The following is a 17018-nucleotide window of genomic DNA, read 5'->3' as shown; positions in this document are numbered from 1 at the left end:
GAAGAAAGTTTAACAAAATAAATTGTGTTTGAATTGTTCGTTTGATAATTATTTGTATTGAAAGCAAATGAGAAACAACCAAAATCTACATCGATTTTGCATAGACCCTTTCGACTTTTCAAAACTATGTAGGGTTTAGAAACCACAAGAAGATTTTGATTTTGAACTAGTTTCTTAAATAGCATTTCCAATCCTGTCAAAAATATGACAACCCAAACCTTGTATCCTTATATATTAACAGCACTGTAAATTAAGATTGCCTTGTTAACAGAGTATCAGCTTGTTATCCCCACAAATGCATTGCGTCTTCCAATGGGAAGGGGGAATAACTTGGAGGGAACTTGTTTTCTAATCAAAGTAGATAAAATATTCTCTTTTTTCTTGGGTCCCTATTTCACGGTATAGAAAAGCCTACTAGAATTCTTCATATATGCAATACAAGCATATGCAAAAGAAAATTAGACGAGTCATTATTCTAGCAATCTTTGAATATGATACTCCATATAATTGCTTTCAAAATTCCAAAGGGAAATCAAGAAAAGAAAAGAATCTGGAATTGTGCAAAAGATGACAATTAACAAGAGAGAAGAAAGATATTATTTCTCCATAGTTAAGAATGCTTATGATCTTGGGATCAAAAATGGATGAACCATGGAAGATCAGACATCATAAAGTACAATTAAATTAAGAGGAAAAAAGAAATTATGTTCAGAAGTTTCACACTGGCGCCTAAATGTAGACATGGGCGCAAACATAGTTTAACAGGGCAATTAGGGGGGGCGCTAAAACGAGAACTGAACACATATTACCAAAAATGCTTCCCAGGCAGCCAACAATCTTCAGTACACAAACTACAACAGTACAAGCCCAAGTTCTGATGATCTTAAAACATGCTTTAGTCGATAGTTGTAGAGATAGTAGTGGAGTTTCCCATCACCAGGGCCAAACTTAAGTTCCTTCAAGAAAGTTTCGTTATGCATAACATCTAGGGCGTTGAAAACGTCAAAATCCTTTTGCTTTGCCACAATGAGGGCATCATTCATCAACTGAATCCATGGAGTCTTAGTGGAAACGTTGTAATAAGAATAAGCAGCCTTCAGAGTGGAATAATTCTGATTACCAAGAATCGATGAAGGAAGTGTGTAAAAACTACAGAAGTCCGTGATTTCATGAGTCTCGGGGCTTTCAACCAGATAGCTGTCAACAACATCCTCCTTTGGCAGAAGCCAGTGTTCCACGTCATTTTCATCAAAATCAGGTGCAACTGCAAACTGCTTCAAGTAATTCCTAAGCAACCGAGTAACGGCGGGAACATCATGGGGCTCCATCTTTCTGAACCCAGGTGTGACAGTCTGATCAGGTAACTTATACAGCTTTATTGTGCGGCTCATCGTCATTCTCGGGCCAAGCCTAGAAAACCCAACATCGATAAGCTTCTTTGGATTCAAAGATCTATGCCAATATTGACATGTTGATATAGGTGTCGGAAGGACAACCCCAGCTGTATAAGCAGCTTGCCAAATATTCTCCAAGTGAACTCTCCTCGTGACCTCCTTTATCATGACAGGAGCAAGTCTTTTTGATCTAAGCTTCTTATGAACACACAGAAAGTTTATCTCTGCCATGACCACAACAGTATCTCTAGCGCGTATCTTTGCCGGTACCCCTGTAATAAAAGCAACCAATTTCTTCGAGGTCTTCACTCTGACTCCAATGTGCCAGCTCTTGTAGTAACCTGGAGGATGAAGTGCCCATCGAAGAAATTCCTTTGAGTAATTGAACCTAAACATGTTCTCATCATCTTCGACATAATTGTTTGTTAGCAGAACATAGACCTCATTACACATATCTTCTGAGTCCAAATCACAGGTGGTCCACTCATATGGACTAGGGAGATTGTAAGGCTCCTGCTTAACTTCAGATAAGGGTGTCGGAGGTTCAATAGGACCTTCGGCCAAGCTTGTATCTCCAAGATCCTTAAACTGGCCCACTGGTTGAGTCTCCCAAAACTTATGCTTCTTCGCCAGTGAGAGAGATTCTTGCACCTGTCGTGCTAAGGAATCAATTGATACCTCATTACCACTCTCCAGAGATAAATTATTATCAGAAGTGATGCTATGGTTCTCAGTTGCCTTACTGTCGTCAGCCATTTTCCAGACTTCAATATATTATTCTCTGCCATAATAACGTCATAAATTAAAATCCAGTACTAAGTATAAAACACATGAGCAACATGGAGAACATATTAGCAAATACATACGAGATTTATGGCAAACATGCGGGTAGAATCCATAAGCTCTAATAAAGGTACTACCAACAGAAGGTGTATAATGGACTTAAGTCAGTAAAATGCAGAGTACTGCTGCACCCACTACTTCCTTGTGAAATGGGTTCGGACCTATATGCATGTACGTAATAATCACAACTACATATGCACAGAGACCGAGTTGAACGCAATACCACAGCAAGATACCATTATTCCAACAGCTAGACCTTTCTTTGATCTAAAGATATAAATTCTTGATTCCTAATTGCTGTGACGCATAAAGTAAAATACTAAAAAAAAAAATCATAATCAAAATACTGGAAAGAAAAGAGTAAACAAGGAATCTTGTATTGGCTACTCGAGATGAATAGAAAACGTCCAGACAAACACTACTTGAGTTACATGTGTTCCGGTGTTAGTTTTCACATCAATGAATGTATGATTTAACTATAATTTCAAATCATATTTAAGTTTCTGTTTACAATACTGGGCCTCTTGACAGCAGCTAAAAGGATTAAATATTGGGCTTCATAGTTTTATACTTAGTCTGGGCCTCTCTGTATACCCGGCCACCACTGATATAGAACATTCTGGACATAACAACAAAATAAGAAATTCATTTCTCTTTCACATATATTTTGCTCTTCTCGTTATTAGTGTTTCAACTCTAAATCAAATCTTCTGATTACACTAAGAATCAATGAATTAACATGGTATCAGAGCCTATTATCGATCGTTTATGGCTCTACATGTCCATTTGACGGTGTTCGTTTCTCAAGTTTTTGTCGAAGTTTTCATTGCCGGAAAGTTTCTGGAGTTTTCTTTGATTTTGATCGATTTGGTCATAAATTGATGAATGTTTGTTTCCAGAAATTGTGAGCAATTTCTCTGGTAAATTTGTGGGCCGATTCTGCGGAGTACATTCATCCCCAATTTCCGACTCTACCGGTGGTATCAAAGATTGTGGTGGTTTTTTTTTGTGATAAATTGAATGCCTTTCTTCTTTAGGTTGCAAAGAAGGACGGTAATATCCTTTCATTACTTAATTTTGGGTTGAAGTGTTGGTAGATACCAATTTTATGTTTTTCTGTACAAAATTGACCTAACTAGGGTTTAGAAATGAGTAGTCCTGAAGTGAGTTCGTCAACTACAGCTGATGGTTTTGATGATTTCACTATACCTCCCTCTCATCCTTTCTACATACATCCCTCGGACAGTCCAAGTGCTCACCTGGTATCCCCTCCCTCAGTGGTCTTGAATGAGTCTTATCCTACCTGCAAAAGCAACATCCTTATGATGCCTTCCCTTCCTTCCCCGAGTATGGCATACTTCATGCTACAACATGATGAGAAACAGAAAGAGACTTTTGCTCTTGTCCCTGGTTTCTCCCATGATTCAGCCTCCTTCAATGCTTCAGCTTGTCCTATGAACACTTCTAGGGGTTTTAATCAGAGGGTCCTATTTGATGCAAAGAGAGGATCTAGTTCATCTTCCAATCTTTCATGCAGATATTGTAAGAAGCATGGGCACACCATTGATAAGTGCTATAAGCTGCATGGCTTTCCCTCAGATTTTAAGTTTACCAAGAATAGGAGGTCTGCAGCTTGTGTTCAGTCTGATGTCCATCTTCTAGAGTCTGCTTTTACCAAACTAAATTCCTCTGATGACAGTGGACATGGATTCAGTAAAGAACAATACCAACATCTCATGACTCTGCTTCAACAAATCCACACATCTCCTACTCTTCATTCTGAGAATGTTGTCACTGAAAATGTAGGATTTGCCAACTTTGCAAGTGTGCACAATCACCCTGAGGTGCATTCAGCTCCTTTTCATGCATGTGCAGTTTCACACTTAGGTTTAAACCCTTGGATCATAGATTCTGGTGCCACCAACCACATGACACCACATAAACACTTACTTCACAATCTTAAGCCTTTAGTAACACCTTTCCTAATTTTTTTTTTTGATGAAATAAGATTCTTCATTGCATGCATCTAGAAGATGCAAAGTTACAAGAAGGAATTGAATTAGTTCCATTACAACAAAGGACTTAATCTGCTTAGGGAGCTAACTCAAAAAAAAAAAAAAAAACTGAGTTAAGCTAGACTCAGAGATCCAATGAAATCTAGAAGAGGAATTACATTATTTACAGGTGTTAGAGAATCCAGCTAAATAGTTGCACAAGGCATTTGGCTTTGAGAGTGTGTATATTAGTTGAAATGCCATTAGTTGTATATTAGTTGAAATGCACAAGGCATTTGGCTTTGAGAGGTACAAGGCCAGACTTGTCATACGAGGGGACACACAAAGGGAAGGTGTTGATTACACTGAAACTTTTTCCCTTGTTAAACTCACTACCATCAGATGTTTCCCTATCTGAGAATAAAATAAGCTCAATTGTAACTGTTGACGAGGATAGCAAAGCTATTTTCCAAGCTGAATTCCACATTATCAACGTAAGCCTGATCAAGCATCAAACTTTTCATTATTGTTCTAAAATCAGTTTTTACATAATCTAATAGTGAAATATTGGAAACCTAAAAAAAAAATTCAAAATTTCACCATTGAATTACGATATTCACCCTAACAAACAGTAAGTCAAACTTAAGCATTGTCTACTGGTAGCATAAAGGTGCAAAACATAGCAAAAATTCAGTTCCGTAAGATCTAAATCATAATAAATAAATTTCTCCCTAAAAACGCAAAAAGAAAGATAAAGAATCAATGCGAATATACAGAAAGAAATTGGAAATCGAACCTTGTAAATGTTTAGTGATACAGTAGGGTGACCGAGATCTATCGTTTCAGAAAGTGATTAACATAAGGATTGAGAGGGCAAAAAATATCGAATAGATTTACTTTAGAGAGAGAGAGAGCTCAGCATAGGAACCAACGAAGGATTATGAACGGATCTCGAAACTGTCAATGGGCCTTTGATTTTTTCATTTGGGCCCATGTCCCATACTCCACTTCTGTGCTGGATGAATTTGGATCGTAGAAATGACATCAGGTAGCTATTTTAGAAAACTGTTATTTAGAAATTAGTCAAATTTCAGTACAAAGTCTTGAAATTAAAATTGTTAATTTAAATTTTCAGAATAAAATAAATACGGGCTAATTTTTAAATAGCAAACCTAAAAATGACTACTTGTGTATTTCCCTACTTGGATTCCGCTATACTTCGTTCATTTCATAAAGTTCGGACAAATACCAAACCATTTCATTTTAGTGATTCTTTAATTTGCTGTAGCTTAATTTTCAGAAAGTAACTCGTCATTTTTTTGGTGAAATTATCTCATTTTTTTCTGTTACAGTTAAACCTCTTTATATCAACCATCATTTATAATGACCAAGGTTTCTTCGGAAGTAATTTTCATGTTATATATATTCTTTATAACATCATTTCACTATAACATTCAAAAAATATCGGAATAAACGAGATTGTTATAAAGAGGTTTGACTGTACAGTGTATTATTAATTAGAAAGTCTTTACTTGCTGAAATTATTGTTTTTTACCATACTTTTAAGTTCCTTATGTAAATGCTAAAGTACGGTATATGCATATTTCATGACCTGTCGTTTATTTTCTTTTTTAGTGGGAATGGGTTTCTAATATTTTCCTTTATCTCGTTAGTTCAAGTGTTCTCTTGGAAAACTCACGTGGATCTCGCTAGTAAATTGGTTTATTAGCTTCATAATGTAAATATGGGTATATAATATTAGCAATGTCAAGAAATTTTACTCTAATCAAATTAAATTTATCGGGTATAAAAGTAATACTCCTACATGTTATTGTGACTGAACTTATACACTAGTGTAAAACTTTACTATTACACTATTACGAATTGAATTGCATGAAATGTTGTGTTGACACCTGTCTTCAGACCCGTTTTATCTGCTTTTAGAAAGACTTTTGCCTCGTTTCTTCAGCTCCTCACTCAGACCCCATCTTGAAAGCTCTCAAACAGAAAATTTTCTGTTTAATTCTCAGTTTTGCTAAAGTTATTATCATCGTCATTCCGAGGTTTGAACTCATTAAATCTTGTCTTTTTCTTCATTTTCGCATGTTACTTACATAATTTGTTTGTTAATTAACGTTGCGTTCTGGATTATATCTGTTTGTTGTCGAATGTTTTGTCTTCTGATCGCTGAGAAAATCATGGAGAAATTAACTGCAAACTCTCTAATTCTTTCTTTTACATTGTTTTGGGATGCATCTCTCGTCGATCTTATTTGGAGAAGATCAACCTTTTCATTAGGTGCAGAAAGCACTTAGTTGCGGGAATTCAGAGTGTTATGTTCTGTTCGCGATAGATACTAGCAGTATTTATTAGCGGAAGTACTTTCTTCTCTTTTGTTCCCTTTCTGATCATGTTTATTGTTGTGTTTGTGTTGGAAAACAGAGGAGATTTTGATAAGTTGAAAAAGTATATACTAGTAAATATATATAGTTATTGAATTAATGAATGAGATCTGTGGTTTAAGATTAGCAAAAGTAATTTTTAGACCAATGCCTGTATAGTTTATCCACTTTGCATAGTTTGTTGAGATCCATCAAAAAAGGAGTGATGTAAATCTGAGTTCATATTGGTTCGTTGTGTAAAAATTTTCTTTTTGTTTCTTGAAGTTTACTGAATCATATTTGTCATGGGAAATCAATATTTCGAGATTCAATTTCTTTTACTATTTTCATTTAATTTACTTAGGGTTGACAAGAATCAATCATTTTGAGATTCTATTTCACTTATTGGTTCAACATTTTGATCTATGGGCGATACTAGTATTTACTGATGCATAAAGTACGTACATTACAGTCATGGCACGTTTGGCACCAGATGGAGCTCAATTTGATGCCCGTCAATATGATTCTAAGATGAATGATTTGTAAGTTATTATGGTATTCATTGCATAGTACTAATTTGAGCTTCTTCGTTGAGTCATTACATTTTTATATTTGATTAATTTCTCAGTGATGGATGGTTGAAACTTGAACTTGTCTCTATTATTACTTATATGGTGCAGACTTGCCGCTGATGGAAAAGATTTCTTTACATCATATGACGAAGTTTATGACAGTTTTGATGCTATGAGTTTGCAAGAGAACCTTCTCAGGGGCATTTATGCTTATGGTACTGTGTGTAAACTGTTTAACTTTTTCTCCAGTTATGGAAAAATCTTTCGATTTTGCTTTTTAATCTGATAAGTAGTCAGTTATCATATTGGTTTTCAGTAGCTTCTTCTTCAGAGGTACTATATACTTTAATTGGCTAAAACTTATTAATTTTGTTTCTTCAAAGTGGTGCTGAAACTCAAGAATTATTCTTCTCCTCTTTGCCTTTTCCCATTCCGTACTTCTTTATGTTGGAAATATGATTTTGAATATACTAGATTATGTACATGCTATAGCTCGTATAATAAGATTTTTGTATTATCTAGGTGCATGCTTTTGCGTTTTCAAGATTTTAGTAGTACCGAGAGAATTATCTTTTAGCACATATAAAAACCCTTTTTTAATGTTGTTATAACAACAACAACCCAGTATAATTTTACTAGTGGGGTCTGGAGAGGGTAGTTTGTACGCAGACCTAACTAGGACCCATACCCTGAGGTAGAGACGCTGTTTCCGATAGACTCTCGGCTCCCTCCCTCCGAGAACTCCCCAACTTGCTCTTGGGGTAACTCGAACTCACAACCTCTAAGGTTGGAAGTGGAGGGTGCTCACCGCTAGAGCAATTCTTTCTATCCTCTTTGTTCCTTATGATATTACAAAGAGCCGACCTTATATTCCAACAACTTAATGGTTTTTTTGCTGCATGCAATATTTTATGCATTTTTTTTTAAGGTTTTGAGAAACCTTCTGCAATTCAACAAAGAGGTATAGTTCCATTTTGCAAGGGACTTGACGTAATTCAGCAGGCTCAATCTGGCACAGGAAAGACAGCTACTTTTTGTTCTGGAATCTTGCAGCAGCTTGATTATGGTTTAGTTCAATGCCAAGCCTTAGTGTTGGCACCTACTCGTGAACTTGCTCAACAGATTGAGAAGGTGATGCGAGCACTTGGTGACTACCTTGGGGTTAAGGTCCATGCTTGTGTAGGTGGGACTAGTGTCAGGGAGGATCAACGTATTCTCGCGGCTGGTGTTCATGTTGTTGTTGGCACCCCGGGACGTGTGTTTGACATGTTGCGAAGACAGTCTCTCCGTCCTGATTACCTCAGAATGTTTGTGCTAGACGAGGCTGATGAAATGCTGTCACGTGGTTTTAAGGATCAGGTACTTCAACCTCTGCAGTAATGCATTTTACACCTTATAAATATAACTGTGTTTGAACAAGTTCAGGTCCGAGGTCTACTAGGTTTGCCAATTTGAGAATATCTGGAATTACTTCTTTGGAGCAACCAATATAGAAATCCAAATTTAGATCATGTTAGATGTTCTTGTACTCTGTCGACCAGTCATTTTAATCATTGTTGGGAATTAGAAATTGAAGTTTTTTTTTCCATTTGTGTTATTGGCGTGGCATTTAGTACCCCTCCCATTCATTTAGTTCCTAAGGCCATTATATAAAAACCTATCCTGTTCAATTTATTCCTTAATTTGCTGATTATAAAGAGTAATTATACAGAGTTGATCATAGTTTCCCTCTTATTTTATTTTATGCGGACATTGAAAAGCTGCTAATTTTGATTCTTTTTTCATGTGTCTATACTTGTAGATATATGATATTTTTCAGATGCTACCTACCAAAGTTCAAGTCGGAGTTTTTTCTGCGACCATGCCACCAGAAGCCCTTGACATCACAAGAAAGTTCATGAATAAGCCCGTGAGAATCTTGGTTAAACGCGATGAATTGACACTTGAGGGTATCAAACAGTTCTATGTCAATGTTGATAAGGAAGAATGGAAGCTCGAGACACTCTGCGATCTATACGAGACGCTAGCAATCACACAGAGTGTCATCTTTGTGAACACCAGGCGCAAGGTTGATTGGTTAACAGACAAAATGCGAAGCCGTGATCACACAGTCTCAGCTACACATGGAGATATGGACCAGAACACTAGGGACATAATCATGCGCGAGTTTCGCTCTGGTTCTTCCCGTGTCCTTATCACAACCGATCTGCTGGCTCGTGGTATAGATGTACAACAAGTATCACTTGTGATCAATTATGATCTCCCAACTCAGCCGGAGAATTATCTCCATCGCATTGGAAGAAGTGGAAGATTTGGAAGGAAAGGAGTTGCAATCAACTTTGTGACAACAGATGATGAAAGAATGTTGTTCGATATTCAGAAGTTCTACAACGTTATAATCGAAGAACTCCCCTCAAATGTTGCTGATCTCCTCTGAAAAACTTATGTTTGTGGCTGGAGCTTTAAGCAGAAAGAGTAACCATGTTATAGTGTCCACACCATTCCAGCTTATAGCATAGAATTAGTCTTTTAACTACCATTATTATCTAGTGTCTAAGACAGGCCCGTGGCATTAATGCTGCTCCAAATTTTGCAGTAGGTAAGGTCTTTGTTTTTCATTTCCCAGTTCTTAAACTTCTTTGGCATTTTGTAGTTTATTTGAGTTTTAAAGTTTGTGTTCTTTTTTTTTTCTTTTTTGGCATGGAAACATGAATTATAAACTGGGAAGTCTTGAAATCTTTTTTTGATAGAATTTAAGGGTCCACCAAACTATATAGAGAACCAGGTTCTCTATTAGTTCCCACAGAACATACGCATACTGCAATAAGTAAATGGTACAATGGAGTTTTACGTGGAAAATTCCCGGCTCAATGGGATTAAAAACCACGACATATCCTTGTAGGATTTCAACTTCACTACTGAGCAACTTTAGATTACAACCTATTGTAACCTAGGAATTAACCTCTTAATCCCTCACCAACTTGTAACACTCTATTACAAGCCACTTTATAATAACTCTATTATAAAGACTTTAAACCTAGAAATTAACTTTTTAATTCCTAACTAACTTGTAACACTCTATTACAAGTCACTTTGTAATAACTCTATTACAAAGACTTTACAACTCGACTAACTCTAGCCAAGACACAAACACAAGAGTTTATAATTTACAAAGATTTCCTACACGATGCTTCTAACTAGGCTAAGTAGGAATTACAAGTAAAGTGCTTTAACAAAGGTACAACACAACTAAGGACATGTAATAACTTCAATACATGGAACTGGTCCTTGGTTATGTTGTTCTTCGTTCTTGATGCCCTTAAGGGTCACTTGCAGGATTGACACAGACTTGAGAGAATGCTTAATGAGTTCTTGAATGTGCAAGTGATTTGTTTTTCCTTTGCTTGATGTTAATATCTCATTTGTGACATCACTTGGATGATGCAAGCAAGTTAGGTAAAAGGCATTTCCTATAAATTGACTGTTACACAGTTTCTGTACTGTAGCGTGTGCAGGCAGCAATTTTACAACTGTGAAGTTGACTTTGTACAGTCACCTCGGGAGCTGGTAGCGACATGTTCCCTCTGTTGTTCCTTTGACTCTCAAGAGTTGAATAGTGTTCCCAACTTGAGACTTGTTGATCTTGGGTTCTTAAGGATGTGTAACAGGTTCCTTATCTGGTTCTTAACAGTAAGTTTATTAGATCATCAAAACATAACAGGGATACACATATAACCTATCAATTTCTCCCTTTTTGATGATGACAAACTTATAATTCAAGTTCCCCCTGAGAACCAGAATGACATTCGCATTTCCTGTATTCACCCTGAATCTGTTCCCCATCTCTGTTCCCCCTCAATTATTTTTCCCCCTTTTGGCATCATAAAAAGATCAGTAACAAGCATTAAGCAAAAAGAAGTTCAGCTTGGTTAACTGATGCCACATATGTGCACACAAACATGACTAAAAACAGAACATAAGAGCAATGCATACACAGCGGCTTTCATTAATATTTGGATTTTTAAGCAGGGAGCAGTTCCATTATTTCCAAACACATCCACAAAATAAAAACAACACAAACAAAAGTACCAGTCATAAAACATCATCAGAACTAGAAGACAGACACTAGGAACTTGACACTTGGGAAAGAGACACTGTTTAGGGAGCACTGGAAAAGAAAGGCCCAGATGAGGAAGCAAGGGTTCGAAGAAGGATGTCGATTCAAGCATTGGCTGACACCTGCTCGTTAATCAGTCTCTCCTTCAGGTCCTTTTATGATTTGGCAAAAACTGGTTCTCCCTGAGGTCGGCATTTTCTCTTGTCAGATGGGCAATCTCTATGCTTTGAGAGCTGCTGGAACCAGGTGCCTCCTAAACCTGACTGAGTTGACCTTCGAGAATGGTATTCCTTGCCTCCAGCTTCCTTATGTACGTTCCTACAGTACCTTTTGGTTTTTCAATTTTTCCTTGCCAGCGTCCTGGGTATCACCAACCTTGGTCTTCTTGGAGGAACCAGGTTCCTCACTGGCATCAGCCTTCCTTTTCACTGATTTTCTTACACTCTTGCCTTTCTCTGTAGATTTCCTGGAGATCTTCTCAGCAGACTCCTCAGCCACTTTTTCACAGGACTCCTCAACCATTTTCTCATCCTCTTTCTCACCAGATTTTTCACCCTCAACCTTCCTCAACTCCTTTTCACTCACAGATGACTCCCTCTTGGACTTTGTAACAGTAAGTTTCTTTGAGGACTTACGAACCAAGGGACCAAGTTCCTCTTCGACCTCATCATCCACATTCACGACTAGTGCAGAAGCCACTACTTTCTCATTGACAACGTTTCCATCTTTCAGCAATCTCCTTTTTTTTTTACTTTTCCTTAAGACGGACTCAATTTCTTCCTTCTTTTGCAACCTCGTGATGGGTCTCTTAGACGTTGATCCCTGGGGAGGTTCCTTTCTACTCCTAGCACTAATAAAGCTCGCCAGATCCACATTATCATAATCTTCTTCTTCACTATCCTCTTTCTCCTCCTCAGACAAAGATCGCATCTCAGGAACCACAATTGTTAATGGCTCAGCATAGAAATGAGGAGAGGGAGCAGGATCAGTACTGACCTGGGGTTCTTGTGGAGAACCAAGGGTTTTATCCTAAGTGGAAGCAGAGGGATCCTCTTGGGCGGAGGGATCAGGTCCCTCAATTAGTTTCCTAGTAGTACTATCAAGTGCCAAAGTTTCGACATGCACCAGTTCCCTACCCTCGGCCTCTGCACCATTTTCTTCCCCCTGAGACTCAAACACAACCTCATAACCTCCAACCAGAGTTCCCTCAGCAGCTATTGACAACATATTTTCTTTAGCTTCATGTTCTTGTAACTCTAGGAGCATTACTTGTAAAAACAAGGCCCGGGGTTGTCATTGTTGATTCATCACTTGTATGAACCACACCCTGTCCTTTCTCAGATCTTTCTCCACTGGTTGGCTAGAAACTTCTTGATTTTCTACTTCCTCCATTGTAACTTCTTCGACCATTATTTTTAACGAGGCAGAAGGAGAGGCCGCAACCACAAATTTCTTGGGAGTCGAAGTTTTGCGACTCTGATGAGAACCTGTACTCGACTGGGTTGGAGAGAAAGCAGAGGGTGGTTGTGACTCTGGGTTAGGGTTTGGACTAGTCGGAGTGGGTAGTGTGGGCTTTATCATTGGTGCTTTAATATGAAGACACAGTGGGGACGACGCTTGGAGTATTCTGGGTTTCTTGATAGTCAGACATGTTGGAAGAGGAGAGTGTTTGGTTAGAAGAATGAAAAGAGGAATTTTGGATTTTTGATGTGAACAGTTATGAGAGTGACTGTCAGAGGAGTTATTTAACAGTAATGAGGGACCGGTTAGTAATGGGTATCAATTTTGGGTAGTCGGGTCGCGTCAGGTGAGACGTTTGGGTTCAAAAATCGGGAAAGAGAGAAACTGACAATTTAATGGCGTGGAACCATTTCAGTTGTTAAAAATTATGCATGAGAATACAGAGGAACTACTAACTTGTGTCAAGGGAACCAGGTTCCCTGACAGATTTTGCAAATGTAAGCCTCATCTTTTGACCACTGTGTAATGCATTAGCTATTTGTTTGCTCTGTAATCATTATACGTGTCTACCTGTAACGGTATAGAGATGAGTTAGACTTTGCCAGAAAATACTTTTTAGCTATTTTACCTGTATATTTCTTCCGTAGCCAATCATCGAGGGACCAGGTACTCAGCTTGATTTCATCAACCCTAGTGCCAAGCGATTCTTTTCAAAATGCTCTCTGCTAAGTGCTTTGGTGAAGATATCTGTAATTTCATCTTCTGTGCTGCAGAACTTTATGCATATGTGCCCTCTCTCAACATTGCCTCTGAGAAAGTGATGTCGCACATCAATATGCTTTGTTCTCTTCAGTTGAGCTGGATGTTTTGCCATGTTGAGAGCACTGTTGTCAGGTTCAGCAGTTGAAAGGGCCACTGAGTTTTGTTTTCTTGTGCCCCATGAGATTAGACACGAACCCAGAAAATGTGCCATGCCAGAAGTGCTTTTACTATCCACCAGATACCCAGCATAGTCAACATCAGCATATCCTATTAAGTCGAGGTTATCTCCTGAGGGAAAGTAGAGAACCAGGTCCTGCATCCCTTTGAGATATCTTAGGATTCTCTTGGCAGCTTTCAGATGATATTCCTTTGGATTGGATTGAAACCCGGCACAAAGACCCACACTAAAAACAATATCTGGTCTGCTACAGAAGTGACCCTATGATACCTCTATACATGGTCTGATTTATAGGGGAGTAGCTGTGGCGATGGGAGTGTCAATGATTTTTGATGTCTCCATGTCAAATCTCTTCAGCAACTTCTTGATGTACTTTTGTTGACTTATCATTGTCCCCTTGGGAGTTTGCTTCACTTGTAAATCTAAGAAGAAATTCAGTTCCCCCACCATACTCATTTCTAACTCACTTCCCATGAGTTTTACAAATTCTTCACATAGAGAGTCAACCGTTGCTCCAAAGATGATGTCATCAACATAGATCTGCACAATGAGCATGTTCCTTTCTCGTTTCTTCAGAAAAAGAGCGCTGTCGATTTTCCTCTCTTATAAAGCCATTTTCTAGAAAGAATTTTGACAACCTTTCATACCCAGCATGGGGAGCCTGCTTTAACCCATACAAAGCCTTTTTGAGTTTAAAAAATGTGCTTCCAAACTCATCAAGTGTGTTTCTGAATACCCACCTGGTTCCTATAACAGTTCTGTCAGTACGTCATGGAACTAGGTTCCACACACTGTTCCTCTCAAACTGATGGAGCTCTTCTTGCATAGATGTAATCCAGTCTGCATCTTTCAATGCTTCCTTGATATTCTTGGGCTCTATTTGAGAGAGAAAGGCTGAGAAGGCAAGTGAGTTTCTTGTCTTTGACCTAGTTTGAATTTCTGAATCAAGAGGAGTGATTATGTTTTGAAGAGGGTGTGAGCTCTTGTGCTTCCAGTTGGACACCTGAATCTTATTAAGAGCGGATCCAGGTTCTTCTGGATTTGATCCATGTGTCATGTTCCTCACCTCAGCAGTTGGAGTTCCATGTACAACATCCACAACTCTGTTTTCTACTTCGGTTATTGTGATTGAGGGACCAGGTACTTCTATGTCTACTGGAGTCTCATATTTAGTTCTGAGGAACAAGGTCCATGTGAATCTAGAGTAGTCATCCACAATGACGAAAATGTACTTCTTTCCTCCTCTACTTGGTACTCTCATAGGTCCACATAGATGTATATGGAGGAGATCAAGTGGCCTTGAAGTGCTTTTGTTACACCCCATGTTTTCGTACGTGTAAGTACACCATAAGTAAATTGATATAAGCTCGAAAATGAGATATTACCTTCTGTATTTTCGTACGTTAAAGTTTCGTCGTAAACTAATCACGTAAGTTCGTAATGAGATTATTTTGAGATTATAAGCATTATGCTATTTCAAACAAGTGATGAGTAAATTCGTAAAGGTGAGAGGATAAGCAAATCAAAGAAAATAAATTTTCGTCAAAGTTTGACATGTTGGGATAAAATACGGCCCGAGCTAAAATACCCGGTATTTATGGACTAGTGTCATACAAGGTACCACATGACCATGATAGTAAGGTGTATAAGGTATGTTAAAAGTAGGTAGTATTTTAAGTAATTTGAAATAATCCTTAATTATGTGAATTATTGGATAATGGGGGAATTAACAAGTTAATTAATAATTAGTGGTTGATTAATTAAAGTCTTTTGGATAAAGACTAAGGCAAAATGTGGCAGCCACATGGAAATATATTAGGTGATTCTTGAATCACCTTGCAAGGTGGAAACACTTCAAGAGATGGGCACCTTATCTCTTTGGATTAAAGAATGTCATCAAATCACTTCTTTAATGGACAAAAATAAAGATACTTCATCTTCAAGTTACGGATAAACTTCAGCAAGAAAACTTATGCAATATTATGATCAAAATTACAAAAATGGAGATGTTTTGCATCTATCAAGCAACGGATTTTCAGAAAAAGAAGTTATACTACGTAATATTATAGCAACGGAATTTTGTGATTTTAAGGGAATACGGTGCTATCTTCCTCAAGAATATCATACGGATTTTTTTCTACTTCGATCCGCCGTTACAATTTATCACAATCAACGGTGTTAAAGGAATTGTCAAGAGAATCGGTTCATGTATGTTAAGACTATCCCTTCTTTCTTTTTGGCATGATCTATACGACACGAATGAAACGATCAAATGCACAACTTCCATAAATGACTCTATTCATATAAATACTAGGGATGTCTATATTCTTGATTCCCATGTAAATTATTATTATATCTTCTGTTCATGGGTCTCAGAAAAATACGTAATTAATAAAATTTATCCGACAGGCATATTATTTTTATGACAAAAAAAATCTTATTAACGTGTTTCATATGCATTTATATATGCACATTGACCCATGACCAGATGGCGTTATATATATATATATATATATATATATATATATATATATATATATATATATATATATATATATATATATATGGGATATGGAAAGGTTACGGCGTTATATACGCACCACCACCTGATCAGTTGGTCTACGTTGATGATTTGCCCACAGTGGCCGAGATGATATGATGGGATGCCCTTAGAGGCTTGATGATGTTATGAACGCATATACATATGCATGGTATGACATTTATACGCATATGCATGGCATTGTAAATATCAATGATTCACAGAGTTATTCAGATTTACATGTTAAGTCTTTTACTCCATGTTTCTATCATGTCTATTATTTACTGAATTTTATTCCTTACATACTCGGTACATTATTTATACTGACGTCCCTTTTGCCTGGGGACACTGTGTTTCATGCCCGCAGGTCCCGATAGACAAGTTATGAGCCCTTCAGGTAAGCTATCACCTCAGCGAAAGGTGTTGGTGCGCTCCATTTGCTCCGGAGTTGCTTGTTTGGTCAGTATGATTTAGACGTGTATTGTTTGATATGGCGGGGCTATGTCCCGACCTTTATGACAAATATAAATTCTTAGAGGCTTGTAGACAGATGTCATGTACGTTAAAGATTGTATGGCCTTATTGGCCTATGTTCAATGTACGAGTGGTTATTTTGGTCTTATAGGCCCGTATGTCTTATATATAAGTTGGTATTTCATGATGTATTCTACTTATCTCACGGCAGCCTCTCTGGCTCAGTTATCTATGATAGTATTATACGAAAAGATACGTTATGTTGGTACTCGGTTGAGTAAGGTACCGGGTGCCCGTTGCGGC

The 17018-nt window shown here is 37.7% G+C and overlaps 2 protein-coding genes across 4 annotated transcripts; one reads left to right on the top strand and one right to left on the bottom strand.

Moving 5' to 3' along the window:
• Positions 1-574: 574 nt before the first annotated feature.
• Positions 575-5263, bottom strand: LOC107805171 (glycylpeptide N-tetradecanoyltransferase 1-like). Its single transcript, XM_016629166.2, has 2 exons — positions 5028-5263; positions 575-2175 (listed from the first exon to the last, which is right to left on the bottom strand). The coding sequence occupies exon 2, from the start codon at positions 2148-2150 to the stop codon at positions 852-854; it is 1299 nt and encodes a 432-aa protein (XP_016484652.1). The 5' UTR covers positions 2151-2175; positions 5028-5263; the 3' UTR covers positions 575-851.
• Positions 5264-6147: 884 nt separating this feature from the next.
• Positions 6148-9872, top strand: LOC107805180 (eukaryotic initiation factor 4A-8-like). Of its 3 annotated transcripts, none has more exons than XM_016629187.2 (5): positions 6148-6294; positions 7085-7154; positions 7293-7399; positions 8203-8543; positions 8986-9872. In XM_016629187.2, exons 2-5 carry the CDS (start codon positions 7087-7089, stop codon positions 9619-9621), a joined length of 1152 nt encoding a protein of 383 aa, XP_016484673.1. In that variant the 5' UTR covers positions 6148-6294; positions 7085-7086; the 3' UTR covers positions 9622-9872. The 3 variants fall into 3 exon arrangements, with proteins under 3 accessions (XP_016484673.1, XP_016484666.1, XP_016484661.1); XM_016629180.2 differs by having other exon boundaries at positions 8152-8543; XM_016629175.2 differs by having other exon boundaries at positions 8113-8543.
• Positions 9873-17018: the final 7146 nt, after the last annotated feature.

This window comes from Nicotiana tabacum, chromosome 22 (assembly GCF_000715075.1).
Source record: "Nicotiana tabacum cultivar K326 chromosome 22, ASM71507v2, whole genome shotgun sequence".
In the NCBI taxonomy this organism is placed as follows: Eukaryota; Viridiplantae; Streptophyta; class Magnoliopsida; order Solanales; family Solanaceae; genus Nicotiana; species Nicotiana tabacum.
The sequence above is the reverse complement of the archived record's forward strand: the minus strand, read 5'-3'. Positions and strand labels throughout refer to the sequence as shown.

Coding starts and splice junctions, on each gene's coding strand:
- LOC107805171 (XM_016629166.2), bottom strand. CDS start 2,150: ATGGCTGACGACAGTAAGGCAACTGAGAACCATAGCATCACTTCTGAT.
- LOC107805180 (XM_016629175.2), top strand. CDS start 7,087: ATGGCACGTTTGGCACCAGATGGAGCTCAATTTGATGCCCGTCAATAT. Junction 7,155..7,292: donor GATTCTAAGATGAATGATTT/GTAAGTTATTAT, acceptor TATATGGTGCAG/ACTTGCCGCTGATGGAAAAG. Junction 8,544..8,985: donor CACGTGGTTTTAAGGATCAG/GTACTTCAACCT, acceptor CTATACTTGTAG/ATATATGATATTTTTCAGAT.